This window comes from Brassica oleracea, chromosome C2 (assembly GCF_000695525.1).
Source record: "Brassica oleracea var. oleracea cultivar TO1000 chromosome C2, BOL, whole genome shotgun sequence".
In the NCBI taxonomy this organism is placed as follows: domain Eukaryota; kingdom Viridiplantae; phylum Streptophyta; class Magnoliopsida; order Brassicales; family Brassicaceae; genus Brassica; species Brassica oleracea.
Window position 1 is genome coordinate 50,482,307 of NC_027749.1, and position 23,874 is coordinate 50,506,180.

At 31.9% G+C, this 23,874-nt stretch overlaps 3 protein-coding genes across 6 annotated transcripts in view; all 3 read right to left on the reverse strand.

The window, feature by feature from the left end:
- LOC106324649 overlaps positions 1-4,040 on the reverse strand; it is a 12,404-nt gene extending 8,364 nt beyond the window's left edge. Inside the window, exons 1-6 of one of the 4 annotated variants that reach the window (XM_013762601.1) lie at positions 3,002-4,040; positions 2,824-2,930; positions 2,671-2,744; positions 1,989-2,166; positions 314-492; positions 54-137 (exon numbers count right to left, since the gene is read on the reverse strand). In XM_013762601.1, the coding sequence (XP_013618055.1) occupies positions 96-137; positions 314-492; positions 1,989-2,166; positions 2,671-2,744; positions 2,824-2,914 (564 nt within the window). In that variant the 5' untranslated portion in view covers positions 2,915-2,930; positions 3,002-4,040 and the 3' untranslated portion in view covers positions 54-95. Of the gene's footprint in view, positions 1-53; positions 138-313; positions 493-1,798; positions 2,167-2,670; positions 2,745-2,823 lie in introns of those variants that run through there. The other 3 variants (XM_013762602.1, XM_013762603.1, XR_001266720.1) reach the window with 3 other exon arrangements.
- A 177-nt stretch (positions 4,041-4,217) lies between these two features.
- LOC106324637 (methylthioalkylmalate synthase 1, chloroplastic-like) lies at positions 4,218-8,691 on the reverse strand. The gene is made up of 10 exons (XM_013762587.1): positions 8,160-8,691; positions 6,516-6,775; positions 5,833-6,046; positions 5,653-5,733; positions 5,373-5,465; positions 5,203-5,289; positions 5,008-5,108; positions 4,856-4,889; positions 4,656-4,730; positions 4,218-4,474 (listed from the first exon to the last, which is right to left on the reverse strand). The coding sequence occupies exons 1-10, from the start codon at positions 8,589-8,591 to the stop codon at positions 4,334-4,336; spliced, it is 1,518 nt and encodes a 505-aa protein (XP_013618041.1). The 5' UTR covers positions 8,592-8,691; the 3' UTR covers positions 4,218-4,333.
- A 3,739-nt stretch (positions 8,692-12,430) lies between these two features.
- On the reverse strand, positions 12,431-16,444 carry LOC106320151 (transcription factor BIM1-like). Its single transcript, XM_013758521.1, has 10 exons — positions 16,308-16,444; positions 15,955-16,073; positions 15,700-15,783; positions 14,386-14,901; positions 13,985-14,099; positions 13,833-13,902; positions 13,712-13,759; positions 13,366-13,634; positions 13,189-13,288; positions 12,431-12,900 (listed from the first exon to the last, which is right to left on the reverse strand). Exons 2-10 carry the CDS (start codon positions 15,989-15,991, stop codon positions 12,763-12,765), a joined length of 1,377 nt encoding a protein of 458 aa, XP_013613975.1. The 5' UTR covers positions 15,992-16,073; positions 16,308-16,444; the 3' UTR covers positions 12,431-12,762.
- Between the last annotated feature and the right edge of the window lie 7,430 nt (positions 16,445-23,874).

The following is a 23,874-nucleotide window of genomic DNA, read 5'->3' on the forward strand; positions in this document are numbered from 1 at the left end:
GGTGACGGCAATTGCAGATGGATCAAGCTTCTCTGATCTTCACGGCATCCTCTCTGATATCTATCTCCTTTCAATTTCCTTTGATTTTGTATCGTTTAGTTTTTGTCGCCGAGAGACACTCTGTTTTGAGGACTCTGCTGCAAAAAACTCTTTATCAAACTTTGTTCTGACCCAGACCATTGAACCGGTCTTGGTTTAGTTTTAATGAAAAATTTCGATGGTCCACAAAAAAAAAAAAATAGTCCTTCCGATCTAACTTTCATTATGTATGTATTGGGTTAAAACGCAAGAATGATGATGTATCATCACATACCTTTACGTGCGAGAGATGTTTGGCGTCAAAGTCAACGTCACGTGGACGAAACTTACAAATGGTAGAATCAGCCATGCATCTTTTCATCCCTTCCCAGTTCTTACTTCGAAGGAAATGGTCTCCGATCCAGTTTTGAAGATCACCGGTCTTGACATTCCCTATACCCTTGTCTGAAAACGCTTTGCCGGCGGAAGAATTAGTTACAAACAGTGTTTTAAAACGCACTAGGCGTTTATTACGCTGACTGTATAGCGCATAGCCGTATAGGCGGATGCCTAAACGCGGTACATAAGATAAATATATATACATTATTTTGAAAAAAACTAAACATAAATATATTTTAAATATAATTTTATGTAAAAGTATATATTTTAACATATATAAATAGATTTAAATTATAAAAATTAAAGCCATTTTAAATATATAAAGATGATAAATATAAAATGATTTTGCAACAATTATACTAATATCTACAATCATATAAAATACATGAAATAAGTAAAAGTAATATAAATAATAACATTAATAAAATATAATAATAATATTAATAGTTTATTTTTTTGAATATTAATGTTTAAAATCCGCATAGACGTCCGCGTAGACCGCATAATATCCGACTAAACGCTATTATTCATTTGAATTATAGAAATCCGCATAAAACCCTGTATAACATGAAAATAGTACGGTAAATTACCGTATAGCGGCTAAACGCCGCCTAGGCGGGCACTTAGACCGTCTTTTAGAACACTGGTTACAAGGAAGATGAAGATGGAGAAGGAGAAGATTAGGGTGGAAAGAATGGAGAGGAAGAGGAAGAAGAGGTAGAGAGTTATGATGATGTAGTTGTCGTAGAGAGCGGCGATGAGGCCTAAGGAAGAGATGAAGAAGAGTCGCTATCACGATAAGAGAGTTTGGATGAAGCGTTGACACTGCGATACTGATGGCATAAGGTTGCGAGGCCGATCAATGCGAGGATTGCGTTCGTTGTTATCACGGCGGCGTTGCTTAGCCGTGGAATTGTTTAAGCGGCGGTTGTTTTTGGCGAGAGAAACGTTAGTTTGTACCTTTGTGGAGAAAACGAATGTCTCAAAAACAAAGTGTTATATGTTAAAATACATGTCCATATGTCCTATATGTATACGAGAAATATTGAACTTGTTTACCATTTTTTATAGAAAATGTGAACATTAAACTTGTCATAATCCGCTTGTTTGTCGACTTATTATATTTCAACTTATGATCATTTAGTTATTGTTAATTTATTATATAGGTATGAAGATGGGTAAATATTCACATTTCAAAAGTATCCATAGATTAAAGATGTGATTATAATTTAGAGAGGCCCTTGAACAGAGACTTAATTAACATTTTGACAAAAATATAAGAAACTCTTGTGATATATTCAAGGTCGGTCTTGAGATTTAAGACGTTATAAACATTTTAAGATGAATCTTAAAAAAAATATTTCTACAGATTAAAGGCCATATGATGTATAATAGATTTTTAGAGCTTAAAACTGAAGATGAATATTTCATCGTATAAAGAGTTGTGACGAGTTTAGGTTTAATATGTTATTTTATACACGTACAACTCCAACAATAAAGGAAACAATATCTACGATTAGTTAGAGCATCAACAGCAAAGGAAGGAGGACAAGGAAAATATCTTGGGTTACCTGAACATTTCGGGAGAAGGAAGAAGGATCTATTCACGGCGATAGTGGATCGTATAAGACAGAGAGCCTCGAGCCTGTCCACAAGACACCTATCCAAAGCTGGTAAACTAACCATGCTGAAAGCGGTCCTAACGGCAATCCCCACATTTTCAATGTCTTGCTTTGAGTTACCTGTCAGCTTGTGTAAAAGGATTCAGTCAGTCCTAACTCATTTCTGGTGGGACACGGCTGATGGAACCAAAAAGATGTGCTGGGTGGCTTGGGACAGACTCACAAAACCAAAAGCAGGTGGGGGGTTTGGGACTGAGGGATATTCAATTATTTAATCAAGCTCTACTGGCTAAACAAGCATGGAGGATCTTAACCAACCCAACCTGTCTACTAGCGAGAGTGGTACTAGGCAAGTACTACCAAAACAAAAACTTCATGGAGGTCACAGTCCCTACGGTTTGCTCGCATGGATGGCGAAGCATACTACATGGCAGGGAACTCCTAAGAGATAATGTGGGTAAAGCAATAGGGAACGGCTTAGCTACTAAGGTGTGGAAAGACTCATGGATATCACTGGAAAAGAACCTCAAACCATTTGGACCTATCCCTGAAGCGGCTATGGATCTTACGGTTTCAGACCTTCTAACCTCAAACATGAAATGGAACAAGAAGAGATTAGAAGAACTGTTACCCCTTGTGGCAGAGGAAATCCAAATGATCCACCCAGGGAACCAAGCCACTGAAGACATCTATGTGTGGCAACCACTACAAACAGGCAAGTACACAGCAAAGTCAGGCTACTATACAGCAGCTATGAAAGGATAACGTCAACAAGAAACTATACCAGATGCGTTTGAGTGGGTGAAAGATGTATGGAACGCCAAGTGCTCGCCAAAGATGAAGCTCTTTATGTGGTCCATCATACAAGAAGCCATCCCCCTCGGGGAACTACTGCAAAGAAGAGGAATTCAATCAGAGGCACTCTGTGTAAGATGCAAAGGAGTAGAATCTACAATGCATACCTTCTTCAATTGCCCTTTCGCTAAGGAAGTCTGGAAACTAATCCCTATACGACAAGTAGTTCACCTAGCTACGGAGGTCGACTTCAAGAAGGATGTGATTGCGTTCAGGAGACAAATATGCCTCCCACCCTCGGGAGTCTCCTCAACCATTCTACCATGGGTGTGCTGGTCCTTGTGGACAGCTCGTAACACGCTCTTGTTTGAAAAGCGAACCTTTACTCCGACAGAAGTAGCAACCAAGGCGATAAGACTGGCAAGGGAATGGGTTAATGCACAAGCTCATCAGACACAATCAACGAACGTCTTACCCCATCCAAAGAGGAAGCATCAGTTCAGAAGCGCCACCGGTGATACTCCGACGTGCAAATCGGACGCAGCTTACGATGCTCAATCAAGGAGAGCTGGCCTCGCATGGATCATCAATAAGCCTTCAGGAAGAATGATCCACCAAGAATCGAGGGCCCAAAACTTTGTGCCCTCACCTCTAGTAGCGGAAGCGCTGGCACTCCGTGCTGGATTAATCGACGCAGTAGAGCTCGAGCTCCCTAAACTCCGGATGCTCTCTGACAACTCAACGCTCGTTAGAGCAATCAACAACGACGCGCAGGCGAAGGAGATCTTTGGTTTCATCAACGATATTCAACAAATCTCTTCTGCATTTGTCGAGATTTCGTTCACACACATCTCGCGTTCTTTCAACGAAGATGCCGACCGCTTAGCTAAATTATCTCTTTCAGCTTCTTAAGTTTTCATTTTCTGTTCAGACATCGTTTGGGCATGAGGCCTTTAATTAAATGAAAGTATTGGTGTTACAAAAAAAAAAGTTAGAGCATCAACAACGGCGCCTTATAAAGTTGCCCCTTAAAAAAAAAAATTTAAAATCATGCGGATCCCACCTAAATTCTAAGGGCTGCCTCTTCTACTTTTTCAGTAAGAGTCGAGTTTGAGAGGGTTTTGCCACTTTTTACGGGCTCCACTGACATGTGACAGCCCGCAATTGATTCGTTTTTAATTTGTTTTTTTTTAAATCAGACAAAAAAAGAAAAAAAAAAACCTAAGAGCCCTTTACCGTTAATGATGGTCTTATATAGCTAATGATATAGAGAATATACGAGAGTATATATATCTCAATATATTTAGCCCATTACCAACCCTAATATACTCTGTTCGATAGATGGGTGACAATTGGAACCTTTTGCACCTCCCAGGCAAGTGATTAATGCTTAAGCTTTTCATCTTTAGAGGAAAAGAAACTTGTTTTATTCATTACAAGTTTCAAAAGAAACTTGATATTACAGTGATACACAAACATAACAGACGTGGTCACATAATTCATACCACAGAGGAAATCTGAGGAGACGGTACATAGCCGTTTCTGTTGATTTCGTTGTCGTTAGTGCCGTTTAATTTCTCTGAGGAGAAGATTTCATCACCACACGTTACTAATGCCCTTAGATCATCATCCGTGACTCTCTGAAATTATCAACAATATGAAACCCAACCCCATACTTAAGTGTGAGATTTCATAAGCAATTCGTATTTAAAATTCTTATATCAAATATACTTAGTATATAAGCTATATCATAAGCATATGTGCACAGGATATATTATATATATATATATATATATATATATAGAAAATTAAAAACAAAACCTTTTTCTGCTTGGTTAAATCTCTGAACCGTGAGAAAACCTCGTTCAGTTTCTCATCACTGATTTCATATCCCAACTGAGAGCAGAAATAGATATTCAAGTATGTTAATGAATAAATACATAGATCTCTTATTTGAGTATTTATATATGATAGTTGTGTAACCAACGAGTACATATATGATTAAATTACAAGGTATGTACCTCTTTCAGACGACCTTTAACCGCATGACGTCCACTACATAGTTCCATAGTTATACAAACGAGTTAAAATGGTACGTCCCGTAATTTCATTAGTAAAACCACTAAAATATTACTTCAAAATTGAATAATATTACTTAAAATTGAATAATTACCTAAGCTTTCCAAGAACAATGCCTGAATTTTGAGATTTCACAACTCCAACATCTTCTGGTGATAAGATCTCATATGTACTCCGATTTTTCAATATCCCATCCTTCAAAATGTGTAAAGAATGATAACCAAATCAATCTCATAACTGACTTTCTGTATAATATAAGTAGTTATGCATGTATATATATGCACCGAACCTGGTGAATGCCGCTCTCATGAACAAAACAGTTGGCTCCAACTATAGGTTTATGTGGCTGAACATACAAGCCAGTATATTCTTGAACCTGCTCAAGAATTAGCAACTATTAGTCAATTATTATAAACGCTAAGGATAGAAAACACTAGCTCCTCGACATGTCAAAGTTACCATCTTGCTGGTAGCCATAATTTGGCGTGTGTCTATTCTTGTGTAAACACCACCCATCACAAATGCTCCTCGACATTTCAAAGCCATCACGACCTATATATACCAAATAAATATTCATCTTGATGATGAATTGATGATAATAAACCATTACGAGCTTGTTGACTTTCTTGGACTGTTTTCAAAACCAACTCGCAACAAAATGAGTAATAGATCGATTCATATCAGTTGTACTATCTTATGTTCTATCTCACTTTGGAAGTGGATTTCTAGCAGTTCTTACCTCTTCAAGCGGTGCATTCCCACTTCTTTCACCTATTCCATTGATTGTTACTTCGACTTGTCGTGCTCCCGCACATATACCCTGTTTATTTATACATAATGTGTAAACTCATTGTTATTTATGTATTTTGAATTGATATTTGTAAATAAATGAACAAAATTTCAGGATTAGAAAAGGTACGGCGATTGTGTTGGCGGTAGCAACACCAAGGTCATTGTGACAATGAGCGCTGAAGATAACATCATCAATTCCAGGAGTGTTTGCTTTGATGTATCTCACAAGTTTCCCGTATTCGTGCGGCATGTTGATCCCCACCGTGTCCGGGCAGGCCAGGGTGGTTGCACCCGCTTTGATCGCTTCTTCAAAAACCTTGCATATATAATCCTTGTCGGACCTGCTTAATTTTAATCACAAATTAGTATTTTATAATAATGTATGACATGGTAAAAAGAAAATTTTATATATAAAGTTCCTTACAAAGTCAGCAAAATCTATAACGTTATCTAGCAACAGTTAATAACATTTTAAAGTAATTATGCCATCATTATTTGAAATATTCATGTATTACATTGGCCGATCCGATATTGTTTTTGTTTGCAACTTTGATTGTCTGAACCGCAGTCCAATTAATCATCTAAAAAAATGAAACTGACGAGTAGCTGAATCATAGATTTTCTAAATGAGAACTAAGAAATGATTTCATTTCGCATGACCACTAGGCTACCATTGGTTGATTCGGATCTAATATTTTATTTTACCGCAACAAATATTTTCTTTATAGAAACATAGTACCACAATTTTATGTTCTTTTGAACCTGTGAAAAAAAATAATAATGGAAATGTATAGGTTTTAAGATGTGAACCTGCCGCCATCTTCGCAACCAAACTCGATGTCTTCGAAGCCTAAACTTTTAGCAAACCTAATGCTACTCGCGACCATCTCGACGACTTCTTCTCTAGTCATTTTCAACTTATATTTCAAGTGAATGTCACTAGTAGAAGTGAATATGACTATCCTCGGCCTCTTTGCGTACTTCACTGACTCCCAAGCCGCCTTTATATCTCTTTCTTTGCTTCGTGCGATGACGCATATCACTGGGATATAACCTGTTTCCTCATCAACCTAGCAATCACACACGATAGTCTTTTAGTGCTAATTCTTTGACCATTTCTTCATTTGTGCATGCATGCTTTTCATGAAAACCATGCCAATTAACATGCGGTCTATTTATTTTATATGTCTTATCGACTAATCCAGTCAACTCCGATAAAACACACTTAATTTTATTGAGTAATTTTTTTCTGAATGGTCACGACACTGCCGGATCCGAATTTATAAACTAATGTTAAAAAGCTGAATCGCCTTTTACCAGAGTACCATGTAAACTAATTGTATTAAAGCCCAACCCCATACTTTTTACATAGATGTGAATTTGTTTCAAGTGAGGTCGAGATCACGGAAAGAGTAGAGTATTTTAACACATTCTCGGTCTTGCATACCACTTGACCACAGCTATACGGGAAAGTTTGGCACCAAAACAACTATTGTGTGAGGTTGAAATAACTTATTGACTTAGGGGGTGTTAGTGAGACTTGGTGGGAGTTATTGGTTGGTGTATTTTAATGGATTTGAAAATCTAAACTAAATTTAGTGTTATTGGTTCTATGATTTTAAAATCCGTATTGAAATCAAGTGTTATTGATTTTATGATCTATAAATTCTAATTCAAATCAAGTGTTATTCAACCATGCGGATTTATTAATAGATATAATTTAATAATGGATTTATATAGAGTTTTTTTGTTAAAAATACAAAGACTCAAATCCGAGGAAAAACCTCCAGATTTGTAAATACTAATCCGAGAAAATTTGAAAATCCGTATATTTTACTTGGATTTGTAAATACTATATGAATTTCTAAATCAATCAAAATATATAAACCAACAACACCTCTTTAGATTTCTATAGAGTTTGTTGATTTTAAAAGTTGAGAGATTTGTTAAATTTGGAAAGAATTGTAGAGAATTTTGTATATTGTGAAAATCTATGAAAATAAAATAATGTAATGATTCTAAGAATTCAAGAAAAACATGTAGTATTCTCAAAATCTTGTTTTGTGAGTTAAAATGTTAAGAATTCAACTTTCAATAACATTTCTTTAATAAATTTGTAGAATCATTAAAATCTAAAAAAAATTGAATAATAAATGATTTTGTATAGAATTATAGAATCATCAAACCAATAACACTAGATTTTAATGAGAATGTGAGAATCTATAAACCAATAACACTAGACTTCAAAATTCTAAGACTCATTATCAATTCAATTCCCACTTGAAAATTCTAAGAGTCATTATCAATTCAATTCCCACTGACACCCCTTAGCTTTCAACGTAATAATTATCCTTAATTTGAATTTCATTATAAACTCTCTTTATCAAATAAACTTGATATAGTTTTTTTATGAAAAAAAACGATATAGTTTGAAGAAGGAAATAAAGAAACAACCTCGTTTCCCACGGTTTTGGCGATGGTTTTGATGGTTTCGAACTCTTCCTCTGATGACACGGGAAAACCAACTTCCATGATGTCTACTCTGAGTTTAGCGAGCTGCCGGGCAATCTCTATCTTCTGCGGTGGAGTAAGGGCTGCACCGGGAGATTGTTCGCCGTCACGGAGCGTCGTATCAAATACACGCACGTAGTTCTTGTCGGGGAGCTTGTTCGGAATATACTCTGGCCACCGTTCCACAACGGTTTTGAGGTCAGTACCACTAGTCTCAGCCTTCTTGGACACAGAGGAGCAACATGAGATGAGCAAGGACGACTTGTTGTACGGACGGGTCAGGCGGACAGATCCAAAGGGTAAGAATGACCGGACAACCATGTTGGAACTGGTGGTAGGGATAATTCCGGAAGATGTCAGAAGTGACGATGCCATAACTATGAAGTACGTACGTAGGAGAGAAATAAATATTTTGATTGGTTTGGAGGATAAAGATAGTGAGGAAATTGTTTTGCAATGAGATGGATAACATGTACAATAAAATTCGTCGATATTTATAGATGGGTAGAAAATCCATTTTAATGGATTTCTAAAAATTGGTTAGTGGGATTTATACAGATGATAAGTCCAACAATCTTGGATTTATAATAATTTTTATAAATACCTAATCCAATAAGGGAAGATTTTGGTTAAAAAACCAGATACTTAATAAATTCAATAAGCCCCATTTAATTTAATGGAGTGATGGCTTAATTTTTCATGGCATTATTATCGTTACAAATTTTAGCAAAAAATAAATTATTGTTATCGTTTACTTTTATTTTCTAAGTTTTTATATTAAAATACTAATTATTATGATAGTGGGACTTAAATATACTTTCTGCGTTTGAAAATTAAAAATTACATCATTTTGTAGTAATTTAAAACGATGAACGTAAATGGAAGCTCTTTTGTGTTTAACATCATACACAAATAATTAATCTTTACTTTATATTATTTCATATATTTACACATATACATATACCGCTGTATACATATTATATTAATAATATCCGAGAAGAACTGATTTCGTATCAGTATACACAAGTAAATTCTAAAAAAGACGTAAGTTTAATGATTTCATATGTAAATACAAGAACAACAATGTAATCATAATATTTTTTAAGTGGGAGTTAAAAGATAATACTGCTTAAAAGGTGGGCGAGTTAAAACCCCTTCTTTCAAAAGAAAGTGAGTGTTAGAACATGGTATTTTATTAAAATTAAATATCGCTATCTAAATTATTAGTAACGATCACGTGGTATGCATTCCCAGGTAGGTAGCCACATATGCTAATTTCTGTGAAAAAGCTTTTGAAGAGTAAACCAGACTTTTGGATATTTTTGTCATTAGACTGGTGGAAAGGTTTTCTAGTAACTAGCAAGTATTTCTTCCGAAATAACGCAAAAATATGTTGACATGTTTTTCTAACCTGTATATGTTGACATGTAGCTGCTGTGTTTTATGTCAGTAAACAAAAAGGTGGAGTGCCTTATCTTTATCTTATCTTTAATATTTTATCAATATATATTAATATAGTCATCATTTGAAATTAAAGGAGATTTATAGATCCTTTCAGAACTATTTCACCAATAAATTATTGTTTTGTTGTTTTTGCATATTTGAACAGAATACAATCATACAAGGAGACTACCAGAAGGTCAAATTTAATAGTATGTTTCTTTCACTAATGACTTTCAAATAAAACATAAACTAACTATTACATGATAAAATGATAGGTCTTATAGTTGGATCAAATTAACATGAAAGATTTAATCCCAACCTATGAAACAACAAAGAAAGAAACGAGATAACAACGATACAATGAAATACAATATCTAGTTATAAGAAACACGGTCACGGCAACTACGATTTTTTCTCTCTAAATGTTTTCCATTCCATGTTTTGGTATGTTGATAGTTAAATTAAATATGAAGGGAAGCTAGTAACTTAATAGTGTGACATATATAATAATGGTTTACTCGTTTCATTGCCAATATACAAGACACTTATATTTTGGCTTGAATACTTTGGGTGGATCGTGAAGTAGTAATATGTGATGTGATCCAATAGAAGACAATTCGCTCATACTTAAAGAACAAATAAAAGCAAATACTAAAGAAGCTATCACTGAAAGAAACAAAATAGATAGATTAGATATACACACTGCGTTGAAATATCCGTGATCATAGACATAAACAAGGTTTTGAATCTAATAGAAGCCTTAGGAAAAGAAAAAGGAAAACAAAACATGTTTCAACAACAATAGAAGGTTCAAATACTACGAGAAGTCGGAACCACTATAACCGATTTAACTGATCACTGTAGTCGTATGGGAAGATCTGTCAAGTTGGCTTCATGGCCAATATAAATGTTGATATGGTCCTCGATTTGGACGAATGCCAATGAGTTTGCATTGGTTTTTCATGAACGTCGTACGTGCATGGCCAATGTGATTGTATGGAGCTTTTCGTCAGGTCTAAATTAGAGTCCAAACACCCAACGTGAGTGTTAAGCTCAACTTCATTTGTTTATTGCACAAAAGCCATCTAAATTTCGCCTTTCAGAAAACATTCTTGCAATGACTCAAAAACAAAAAAAATATACGTAAAACTCCGGTAAAAACCTAAATGCAAAGACATAACGAGCAAAGCGCAAAAGAAATAAGATTAAGAAGATTGTCAATAAGATATATCCACAAGCCATTTTCTGTAGATTCACTACCACTGTTCATGTTAAAATTATTTCTAGAAAAAACACAAAAGAAATAGAAATTAAAGGGGAAAGCAAAGAGCACGTGGAAATTTGGAACTCCAGTTGGGCAGGTAGGTGAAAGTTGACATATTTGCACCTCCAGGTAGGTGACTAGTTGTGCTTAATAATTACTTGTGCATAATTCTGTTCTATTTTCATATCCATTGTTTTCTATAATGTTGTTATAATTAAAATGACACACTATGAACTTGCATTTTCTCAAGAAAAACAATGTTAACTTGCACATAATCTTTTTGTTGAATAAATAATTGAATATCACCATGACCAAAAAATAGAACTTGATAATACAGGACTACCAAAACAGAAAAGAAATAAGAACGTGACCCAAAATAAGAAGTTGAATGAATCGATTGATAATTTATAATTGGAAATGTTATTGGCAACAAAGTTAATTAGGAAAGTTAAAAATGTTAACAAGGAAATCAGTATAAAGTTGTCTTCCAAAACTGGTTCCGAAATATAGGGGAAAAAAATTATAAACCTCATAAATTTGGTTAAGTTTTTTGTCCGGTTTATTACTTATTTCAGTTTTAAGGTTTCGTCAATTTAACGAGAGTACCTACCCTCTACAAAAACCATATGTTATGGAAAAAGAGTGTTTATCGGTTATGTATGATAATATGATAAAAATATGTTTACGAACAGAGATAGATGATATAATCAAAATGTACAAAAGAAAGATACAGTAAAACCTCTATAAAATTTTTTACAAAAAAAAACCTCTATAAATTAATACCCGATAAATTAATAATATCTGTAAATTAATAAAAAAAAATCCAATCCTAACTTGGACCGGTTCAAAATTTAACACAAATCGATAAAATAATAAGATAATAATTTTTAGAAAATTCTATGTAAATATATGGTCCCATTAAAATTATAAATTAATAATTTATATTCATACATATTTTATATAAGTAAGAATCTATTATTATATTATTTATTTTATATTCACAATGGAATTATCTTTATATTTTTTAACACTTAATATATTTTTGATGAGATATAGTAATATTATATCTAAAACTACATTTAAGTTCTGTGCAATATATATATACACCAAATAATATAATAAAATTAATATAAATGCTAAATTTAAAAAAAATAACAATTAATGTCTATACACTAAAATCTAAATAAGTACACTTTTGTAAATTAATATCTCTATTAATAAAATTTTAAAGTCCCAACATTATTAATTTATAGAGGTTTTATTGTATGCAATATATGAATCAAATAAGATTCCAGGATTTCAAAATCACAGGCGTTCCAAAGACGGACAACCGGCAGCAGATTTTTTGGCCAAGACTGATCGAACATGTTATAGAAATAGCGGACTTTTTGGCCAAGACTGCTCGAACATTTTATAGAAATTTAGTTTTTGTTGGTTGTTTTATTCCGGTTTCATACTACCAACCTTAGAATAGTTTTTTTTATTTCAAATATATATATATATAATTTGACCGGAAGTTTGTGGTCAAGTGGTAAGGAAAAAGGCTTGGGATGTCACTACAGTTAAGGTTCGATCCACCTGCTATGCGAAACTTACACGGATATGGGCTATTGTTTTTCGGTCCATTTGAATATCCGGGAGATGGTCTATCCGTGGGTTGCACCTCCTACCCGGAAGTTAAGTCTGTGTCTTTAATAGACCGAAGTTTAACCTTTTTAGTTACAAAAAAAAGTATATATATATGAATCAAATATAAACCTTTTGTGTGATCCATCTTCAAGCCAGAAGCTAAAAATGGATAAAAATAATAATTGGCCCTAGTGTTACTCTGTTTCTCCATTATATGTTTCTGATGCCGTGGTCCTTTTTTAATTTCTTTTGTGTACGCGACTGCTTGATGTTATTGTTTTCGTCATCGTTGTGGTTTTCATCTCCACTTTGGAGATGAGGTCGAACCTTCAGATGAACTTCTTCATCCTGAGATTAAAAGAAAAGTTATAACTTATAAGATATCAAAAATCATCTATATCATTTTGCTTTTCGAAACATTTTATTTTAATTTTCTCAAACAAACATTTATTTTAGTTAAGAAAAGTAAAATCGTAGTAAAACAAATAATTGATAAATATTGGTATAACATATTTCAAATTATAAATAATCTACTAATGTTACTAGCCCAAAAATACTATTTATTTTGTTCTTCTTTTGATATTTCTTAGAAAGTAAAATTAATGGAAACTAAAATTAGAAGCAACGGAAGCATACCTCTTGAGGCTGTTTAGAGAGCTTGATTTGTACAGAGATCCTTGACCTGGACAAGTCCACTCCTGATGATTGAAGTGTTTCTGACAATGTTTTCAGTAACCTATATTCCAAGTAATTTTTTTTATTAACATTTCTCTTTAGTCTTATTACTTTGATTAGAGTTGAAATCAAACTCACCCTTGGGAGTAAACACTTGATATACTGATTGTACCCTTATGAATAGAAAGCTCCTCTACCTCCTCCTCTTCTCTCAGATTTTCACATTCCATTGCAGCAACATCTGATGATGAAACTGGACAAAGCTGTGACAATTCTGGAGAGAAGAAACTGTTCCTTTGACCCAACACAGGAAACGAAGTCGTATCCGTTGCCCTTTTCAGATACTGTTGATGCTCCATGTCGACGGCTTGAGCCTCTGCGAGGACTGGAACAGTTCCTTCAGGTGGCTGTTGAGGTTTCTCTTTTAGATTAGTTTTAACAAAATAATAGACAAATTAGAAGGAAGGTTTAAGCTAAGAGTTACCTCGTGTTTGTCTACTTTCTCTTGTAAGAAGTGAATGTATTGAATAACCTGTATCATTATATATTTTCTAAGTAAGTTTGTGTGACAAGAACATATTCAAAGAAACTTCTATTACTCATACCTCTAGTAAGAATGACGCCTTGTCCCGCTTTTGGTCGCTGTTAGGGATCAATTGTCTCAACGTTTGAAATCTGTTCCATATATAACTTGGATCAACTCTCACCCTCTTTGTAATCTACCAAACTAAAGTCCATATCTTACTTGTAAACTCACCTATCATTGATCTTGCTCCTCCTCCGTTGCTCTGTTGCAGAATGTTTTGACCTAGGAGTGTTCGGCTTTTGTTCGTTACCATGACCTTTCTTATCTACTTTGACTCTCAAATCCACTGTAAAGAAAAGATCACAAGTGACAACATCTTGTCAATTATATCGTTTAAGAAATGTAATCTAATGAGTGTTCAAGAAATGGTTAGACGTATGGTAATTAGGCGTTTTAAAAGGGATTAGTGTTTAATTGGACTTCTAGGCGCTGTTTCAACCGATTTATTCAAATCTCTTTAAAAGAAATCATTTAGTTTATACCGATTTACCGTGTAAGTGGACACACCTAAGCATCGCCTAGACCGATTTTAGAACATTGAATCTAATTAAGCCTTCTAGTGAATGACAAACCTCTCTGGGACTGACTAGTGGATGTGTTGCTCCCTTTATTCGTAACAAACTCTTCATCATCATCATCCATATCATCCTCCTGAGAATTTCCTTTGGCAGACTTTATCATGTCCATGAAACTCTGGCTCTGCCTCTTTCTTGTATGCCCTCTCTTCTCTATAGATTCATTCCACAGAGTGAACCCATTCTTTGCAGCGTAAGAGCTGCAATTAGAAACCGAATTATCCTCCACTGCGTTCCTCTCGTTACAGCTAGCTTGGGACACCGTAAACATCGGAGAGACCTTTGGTTTAGGAACTCGCTGAAGATGGTTATGATTCAAGTAAGGCATTTGACTGATCGTGTAAGTCCCTATACCACCGGGAAGCACGTGCTGGTTATGAACGTACGGTGACTTCAGCTCCGACGATGCCACCGTTGTGTCATCACTACCTCTGGTCCCTTCCTCCTTGGCACTAGCTCTTGTTCCAACATGTTCGAACGGTTGTAGAAAATCATGAGTTTTCGGATACCCACCTGTTTATTATATATACACCATCGAAGGTTAGGACCAACGTTTTCTCAAAAGTATCATTTACATAAAACAGAAAACATGATTAGTTTTTCATATAAAAAATGAAAATATATACGTAAACGCTAAATACATACGAAACTCTTACACACATACGAGTTATGACAACACTGTAAATGAAGACATAAACAATCTAATTGTACATACATGTACTGCCTGAGATTTATCTACATATACAAAGCTCATGTCGAATTGTACTTGCATGTCCGTACATTAGTCTTATTAAGAACAAACGCTGACAAACTTCGTTAATAATTTTAATCAAATAAGATTAAATTTGGATCCGTAATTAGTAAACAGGTCCAACTAATCACATGGCATATACCCCACCTTCTACAACTAACATATCACACACAAGCACTCCAGATCTGGCCTCTAATTTATATATCACGTGACACAGCATTATCTAGATGTTTGTTTCAGAGCTAGACTTTTACATGAAAATGGTACTTATGTAGTTATATGTACTTTTTAACAGAACATAATGTGTGTTTTCAGACCAGATCTTCTGACACTAAACAAAAAATAAATAAAAAACAAACAAAAGTGGTTTTCAGATCTCATGTAACAAAATTAGATCTGACGGGTCATCGTCATCATTAACATAGAGATATTTATGACGACTTATATAAAAATGGACTATTCTTTTTGTTTTAATTTAATATGTTCGATAATTAGTAGTATTTTCATTACATCTCTCTTATTTCCCTCTACGAAGAAATACAAAATTAGTAATAAAATACCTTGAGATGAAGGCATTGGATCTGAAGGATGGACGTTGGAATTACTGCAGGCTGATAAAAAATCATGCGTTGGTTTTTTTCTCCCTGTAGAGAAAAGTCTTCTTAATAATCAAAAATTAAAATGAAAAAGACAATTATCTTTTATTATTATTACGATATTTTTCTTTAGTAACTTGTGAAAGAAAGACGAGAATCCAGAACCTAAAAGAAAAGAAGAAGAAGAATCTGAAACATGTAGCGCTCTGTAATTATTACCTTGTGCTTCAAAGACACGAGAATGTGGAAACTCCATCAACCACAGCTTTTAACTTATAACGTTAGATTATGTGGTGGTCAAAATTCGAGAGATACTCCCTTAGATCTGCGACTTATAGCTGCAGATTTAAGATAAGACTTTGTTGAGAATTGGAGCTTGAAAGTATCTGAATTATGAGAGAAAATCTATCGAACGATCGATCTGCCTCTAAATTACAAAACAATCATAATTAAACCATAATTCAGCAAACAATAATAATAATCGAATTTCAAACCAAGAGAATGTTAGTAAAAATCTAAGTGAAACCATGAAGTAATTAAGAGATTCAATAGAGACGTAAGAATGTTAGTACCTTGTAGATGATCGATGAATCTACCATGCACAATTGTCACCTCGCAGATGAGGGAGAGAGCTTTCTCACTTTCTTGGCCGATTCTCTCTGTCTGTCTCTTTGTTTAGGAGATGAGGAACTGGAGTTCTTTTTATACAATCGTTATTACAGTTTAAGTAGTAACTCAGTTCATCTAAACGACGTTAAGCTAACGGTGTTATGTTACGTAATTTAACGGCGTCATGGGAGTGATTTGTCTACTTGCGTCGTCGAAAGATAATAGGGGTTTATCCATTTAGCGGCGCTAAAAGAAAAAAAAAGTAACGCAAAAATACTCGGACTTGATATATAGTTTAGACTCAGAAGAAAGAATAAAAAAAACAAAGTCTAGTTTAGACTTGTCAAAAAATATTCACTAGTTGTTGAATCTAATACAAATATACAAATACTACCACCCTCTTAACTCACAGGCATTATTTTATTTCACATGTTTATTATTTATATTTATTTTTGGTGATCCCGATTTAGATCCTTTAATATTTATTGCTCCGCAAGTAAAAGATAAATACTGTATTTGATTCATTGGCACTTGGCAGCAGTGTCCTTCCAAGCCTGTAAAAGTACATGCTCACATTATCTTTTAATCTGTACTCTCTGCACCCTCGGACTCTTTTGAATTGTGGATAAAATCTAAAGTACTATTCTGATAATAATTAGGAGGTCACATATATACTTGAATGGGTTAATCTTTACGATTATTTGAAAAGTAAATTTGCTTATTTATCATTTTCTCCATGATTTTAGGCTGAGTCATTAAACAATTTTAATTTGACTAATTAAAGTTTTAATATTTAATAAATAAATTATATAATTCATTATTTAACTGATTACAAACTAATATTATAAAAATATCTCAAAAATAAATGGAAAATGTTTTCAAAAAAAGAAGATAATTCCATGTATTTATTTTGTGTTTATCTAATCTTTATTTCTTATTTATTTATTTTTATAATTAGTATTATATATACACATATCATAATTAGATTTATCATTATACTAAAATAATATTATAAATAGTTTTATACAAAATAAAAAAATTGATTTATATTTGTTTGTAAGCATAATATGTCATGGCATATTTTTAAAAATTATTAAATTTATTTTAGTATTAAAATACTAAAAAGAAGTATATAAACAATAGCAATAAATTTGATTTATATTTGTTTGGTAACCTGATTTTTGTGATATTTTCATTTTTATTCTTATCATTCATTTACAAGAATAACTTGTATTTGTTATTTAAGTTGAAAATTTAATATTTCTTTGTTTTTATTTTTACTAAATATTTATTGTTATCAATTATCATCCAGTTGCAAGAATAACTTTCAAAAAAGAATATTTTCAATATATATATATATATATATATATATATATATATATATATATATATTTTTTTTTACAACAAGTACCTTATATTTATGAAAATTTAAAATTTACTTTATTAACTTTTAATCTTTCAAGAGTTTCAAAGAATTATAACTTTGTTTAAATTAAAATTTTCTTAAAAGACTATTATGTAAACAAATAAACTGTAAATCATAATTATTTTAACTTTCACGAGATTCTTATTAGTTTTTAGCATAAATCATTAATTTATTAATTTAAATAATATAAAACTATTTCAAATTTTCAAATTGGAATTACAATTATAATTATTTTACTCAAGTTAGGACCAATTCTTATTTTCATATGATGTAAGATGTTTTAGAATTCTATAGTTTCATTTTTTTCATTCATTCTAAATTGTCTCGATTATAGTTTTTGACATATATATTTATGTACTTTTGATATTTGTTTTTTAGTTGGAATTCTATTTTTTTTTTCTTTGAGTTTGAAAGACTAGGAGCAAGTCGGTTTTGTTACATGGAGTTTGGAATTATGAATTAAGTATTGCTTAATCTATAAGAAAAATATGCTTTGATATTAAGTTTAGAGAGTTGCATATGTAATCATGTTATGAAACGGCTAAAATAGATATATTTTTAATTAATAATTAGATTTATCATTATATAATTAACCGCAATTTAACTTTAATAATAAAACTATCATTATCTATTTTTTCTTTTATTAAAAGTAAACTTATGAAATATTAAAATAAGTCAATGTGTATATTGATCAAGTAAACCAATGAAATATTGTCATTTTCTCAATTCGTTTTTTTTAAAAAAAATTCTTCTAAATTATCATCGAACTTTAATTTTCATTTACTTTTTATTTATTTTGTTCTTGCTTGGATTTTGTGTGTTTTAGTGTTTTTTTGGTAATTTAATATATGTTTATGATTCAAAAATACAAAGTAGATTAACAGATACCAAAAATTCACATTCTCAATTTACTTTACTGTGTAGAATATTTGATATGTAATTATGCTCTTATAGTCTCATACTTTTATAGATTTTTTGTGTTACGGAGACATAGACTGAAATAAAAATAAAAAAAAACTAAAATGATTAAGAATAAGTTATTATGATGTTTAAATCATAATACATATATTAATAACTATTAGTAAAATGATTATGCCCGCATGTGCGGGCAAATCACCTAGTTGATAGGTAATATTATACTTTCCCCTAGATAAATGGATTGGTATACAATTAAGTTTCTCAAAAAGAATAATTGGGTATTCTGAAAACAAGCAAAAAAGAAAAGAAATCAAGCTATTTTATCAACTACTCGCGTGACCAATGAAACAGTATATACCTTTTTTGTTTTAAGTTAGTGACGAATTTAAATAGTGTAAAAAGAAATCAATCACCTATATATTAAAAGAGAAACATTACAACATTTGAGGTAGTCATGTATCATCTTCACAATGAATTTTAGAATTTCTAGAGAAATAGGTTGGTCCATCTAAATATATAATAAGTTTTTTATTAAACTAACCATAAATTAATTATTAATTTTTTATTATTTCTATAAATAAAAAATTACAGAATTGTCTAATGTAGCTAAAATATATATGACAATTAATGATTTTGAATAATAAAGATTGGATAAAAAATAGTGTATTCTCTATTATTTTTTTCAATTTTAACTTATTAAAATAAATTAAATAACCACACTAACCATATAATAAAATTTAGATTTTTTGAATATGTTATATTTTGAATTTTTAAAAATGACTATAAATTACTAAAATTGTTAAAAGTCTCACATTAAAATTTTTGTGAACCATGGTTTAAATTTTTTTTATGACAAGATACAAATGATTATAAAATCATATAAGTATGAAGACTCATTTATTAAATATTAAGATTAAATATATATATATATATATATATATATATATCATTTAAATTAACTATATACCATATTAAATACATAAATATTTTAATTTTGAAATTTTTTTTGAACAATTTTTTTTGATAAAAGTTACTGAATTTTTAATTTTTAATATATTTATTATTTCATAATGTGTAAAAATAATATATAATACGTAAAAATAATTTCTATATAATGTTAATCCTGCGCAAGGCGCGGATCTAGTTTGTTTTAAACCAGTGACGAGTTTAGCTAGCGAGATCATGCAAATACTTATTTTCAATACAGTAATTTAAAAAACATAGCAATTTATTCGTTTGACCAAAAAAGCAAAATATTCGTATAACTTTGTATAGTCATGCGTATGCACATCTTTTATATATTACAGTACTAGATTAAGATCCGCGCCTTGCGCGGAACAAACATTATATATATAAATTATTTTATGTATTATATGTTCTTACATATTATGAAATAATAAATATATATTGAATAATTAAAAGTTAGTAACTATTACATATATAATTAAATTGGTGCGAACGTATAAATCAATTTTATTAATCCAAACAATTTTTTTAAAAATTTGATAGGATATGTAATTAAATTTAAATGATATTAACATACATAGTATATTTTTAATATTAATATCTATTAAATGATGCTTTCTACTCATATATATTTTTTATCATGTGTATCTTTAATAGCAAAAACTTTAAATTACTCATAACAAAAAATTTTATAGTGGGATTAATAATTTTAGTAATTTGTTAGTACAAAACTTTTATCAAAAAATAATAATTCAAAGTAAATTTTGAAATTAAAATATTTATTTATTCAATATGGTTTATAGTTTAATTTAGAATGATATATATACATATATATTTTAAATCTTAATGATTAATTAAATTAAACTTTTATTTATATGATTTTGTAATAATTTGTATTTTGTCATAACAAAAGTTTTAAACCATGGATCGCAAAATTTGAATATGAGACTTTTAACAGTTTTAGTAATTTATAGTCGTTTTTTAAAATTCAAAATATAACATATACAGAAAAATCTAAATTTTTATAATATGGTTATTGTGATTTTTTAAATTATTTTAATAGTTTAAAATTAAACAATTTTGATAGAAGATAGAAGATATATTATTTTTTATCAGATCTTTATTATTCAAAATCATTAATTGTCATATATAATTTAGCCACATTAGGCAATTCCGTAATCTTTATTTAAGGAAATAATAAATAACATTAATAATGAATTTATGGTTAGTTTAATAAAAAGCTTTCAATATAATTAGATGGACCAACATATTTCTCTAATAATTCTAAGAATCATCTTAGTAATGACACGTGTCTACAAAAAGAAGTTGTAATGTTTCACAAATAATATATAGGGGATTGTTTATACGCGTGGTGGCAAAGGTTGCCACAATAATGATCGTAACAAGATAGCCATACGATCTTACGTTAACTATAGTTTTTAAATGGAAATAAACACGGCTCGGTGGTGGCATATATATATCTTCTTTTTATACGTTTAAATACATTTATGTTGTTTAAAAAAAAAATTCATATTTTATAAAAAAATTGTTTCAAAAAGATATATGTTTTACTTTTTCAATGAATAAATTAATTACAAATTGTAAACTTTAAAAATATAATGGTGCTTATAAAAATTTTATTGATTAAAAGTTGTGGAAAATAGTTGATAATGGAAAATAATGAATTGGTAACTAAAATTTGATATGTTTCTTAATAAGTGTGAAAACCCTAAAACATACATTTTCTGAAACAGATGGAGTATTAGATAGAGTACTAAAATAAACCGAAAAGGGTGAACTTATTAGAGCTATTTTATGTGCACTGAAATATTTTTTTTTGTTAGAAGTCCAGATGAATCACGAGTTGATAAATTTAAAGTATATTATATGGGGCAATCTATGTATACAGTGTGAAAATACATGGCAATTATAAGCTCTCATATATGTGAGATGTAACAATATATGTATGTGGTTCTTTCTTTTTCTTTTGAAAATGTGTTGTTATATACCTAATGTCATATACAGTTGTATTTATAATTAAGAATATTTATGCATAACTAAATAGACTTAATAAATAGAAGAAAGGGTATGACTATACAAGATAATACAATAAATAATTAGTGTTGGGTCACAAGAAGAATAGTATATAGGGAGATAGGAAAAGAACACTCACATGCTCTCCACTTTGTCTCGTGAGTTTTTTTTTTTTTTTTTTTTGATAAGTACGTGAATTTCATTAAAAATGAGATTGTTTGCAAATTACAAAAAGGTTAAAGCCATCTAGCTATCCTCTGCCAAAAAAATAAAAACAAAGAAAAGCTAAAAGTAACTAAACCCACAGAGGGTGTTTCAGTCGTATGTTAACCATTGTAGCATGAGATTCCGAAATTTCTTGCGGTTTCTCCTTGCTAGAATGGCATCTCGAACAAGTCTGTCTATCCTTTTGAAAGTCGCCGGTGCGGTTGACGAGATGGAGTTATGAAGCCTGTTATTTCTTTCCAGCCAAAGGGTGTATATTGTTGCTTGACCAACCAAGAGACGAAGGGTAGGAGAGCATACACTGTCCTGTAAGCTAAGCCATTCCATAAAAGCTGTCCAAGTGTGGAATCGAAAGGGGCTGTAGCCTAACCGTTTAGTAACAAGGACCCAAACTTGCTCGGTAAACGTACATGGAAGGAAGAGATGATCCCTGCTCTCAATAAAAACATTACAAACACAACAAGTGTCTATATGTTGTGTTCCCCAAGATGCAGTACGAGATCGTGTTGGGAGACGGTCCAAGTGTGTCATCCACATCATGAAGGCATGGCTCGGGATGCATCCCTTGAACCAAACATTTTCGGTCCATGGTTTGTGATCAAGTCTATTTCTAATGGATTCCCAAGTATGCTTAGCTGAGTACGAGGCTAACGCAATATCACCCACTTCCCAAACAAATAAATCAAGAGTTGACAGAGATGATGGGAGTGTTACCGTACATAAGTGAAATTGCAATGATTCAGCTTCAGGAGATCGAGCATGACGAAGTCGCCATCCTGCTGCTGTGCAAGCGTCAGAAACTTTGTCTCGTGAGTTGTTAGGTTATCTCTCTAAACACGCTTTCTCCATCCCTAACCTATATTAGGCCCATGAATTTATTAAATAATACTGACTAAAATGTATTGAATCATCTCTAGCTAAAATGTGCAGATTCTCTAAAATGGACTTAATTAACACAAAGTTTATTAATATCGTTTACCAGGTTTATAATGGCTATGGCTGTGGTTTCCTGCGTACAGTTATTGTCAGGAGATCAATTGATGTCCATTGTAAAAGAGAAAAAAATTATGTCCATTGTGTTTTTAGGCTAAGAATGATTAATAGAGTTATGCAGACCACACTTTCATGGCACATAACAAGAATAAAAAAGATGACCGCATCAAAACACGTGCGACATCGGTTTCGTGGTAGAGATGGGGAGCCGGTGGGTCGACTCACGTGCCAAAAACTATTACAACATCAAGAGTCGGCGGGAGTGACGACAATCGCAGGGGCACTTTGGTTATATGCATCATTCGTAGGTCCATTTCAAGATAAGACCCAAACTAATAGTTCCAAGTGAGGGTGTGTTAGTGTCAAAATTAACGGCCAATGCAGCCTTTTTATCACTCACTGTTGCCCCTTGAGGCAGCTAATCCGTGACGGTAGAGGTTAGGCAACATAAGAATAGCTCGAGATCTCGACAAAGGAGAAAGGATATTAGTTCCAAAGTGATGGCCAATTAATCCTGGATGTGTTTGGTCACAATCCGTCTGCTACACGATCCCTTTTCATTACACAAAGCTAGACATCATATTGCCCAAATTCGAGCTAGAAATTATGAATGTACAGGCGATGAAAATCTTCTAGGTTCTTTAAGAGCCATGAACATAAGATTCAAGCTTTTAGTTTGACAAATCGCAAACAAAAAGTTAGACCCAAATACTATTTTAATACCAAATTACTTAACCAATAATGTTGATATGAATTGGTACAAGACGTACGGCGATTCATCTTAATTCATCTATTTATAAATATTGGTCTTTCTTTGTAAATTATTATCACAATTAACAGAGTTAGTTCCCTTTTTTTAAGTTTCGGATAAATCTAACTAACTATCTAAGGCTTTAAATGGGTTTAGTTTTCCTTAACGTAGTCGCAACCCTATAAAATCCTAAATTGTATTATTATTCTACGTACTT

What these genes read in the sequence shown, in the direction of transcription:
- LOC106320151 (XM_013758521.1), bottom strand. Translation starts at nt 15,991, where the DNA reads ATGGAGTTTCCACATTCTCGTGTCTTTGAAGCACAAG. An exon ending in TCGTGTCTTTGAAGCACAAG is followed by an intron (nt 15,784 to 15,954) that starts GTAATAATTACA and finishes TTTTCTCTACAG; the next exon opens with GGAGAAAAAAACCAACGCAT. An exon ending in AGGCGTCATTCTTACTAGAG is followed by an intron (nt 13,760 to 13,832) that starts GTATGAGTAATA and finishes ATAATGATACAG; the next exon opens with GTTATTCAATACATTCACTT.
- LOC106324637 (XM_013762587.1), bottom strand. Translation starts at nt 8,591, where the DNA reads ATGGCATCGTCACTTCTGACATCTTCCGGAATTATCCCTACCACCAGT. An exon ending in GGAATGCACCGCTTGAAGAG is followed by an intron (nt 5,466 to 5,652) that starts GTAAGAACTGCT and finishes TGGTATATATAG; the next exon opens with GTCGTGATGGCTTTGAAATG. An exon ending in ATTGTTCTTGGAAAGCTTAG is followed by an intron (nt 4,890 to 5,007) that starts GTAATTATTCAA and finishes GGAACTATGTAG; the next exon opens with TGGACGTCATGCGGTTAAAG.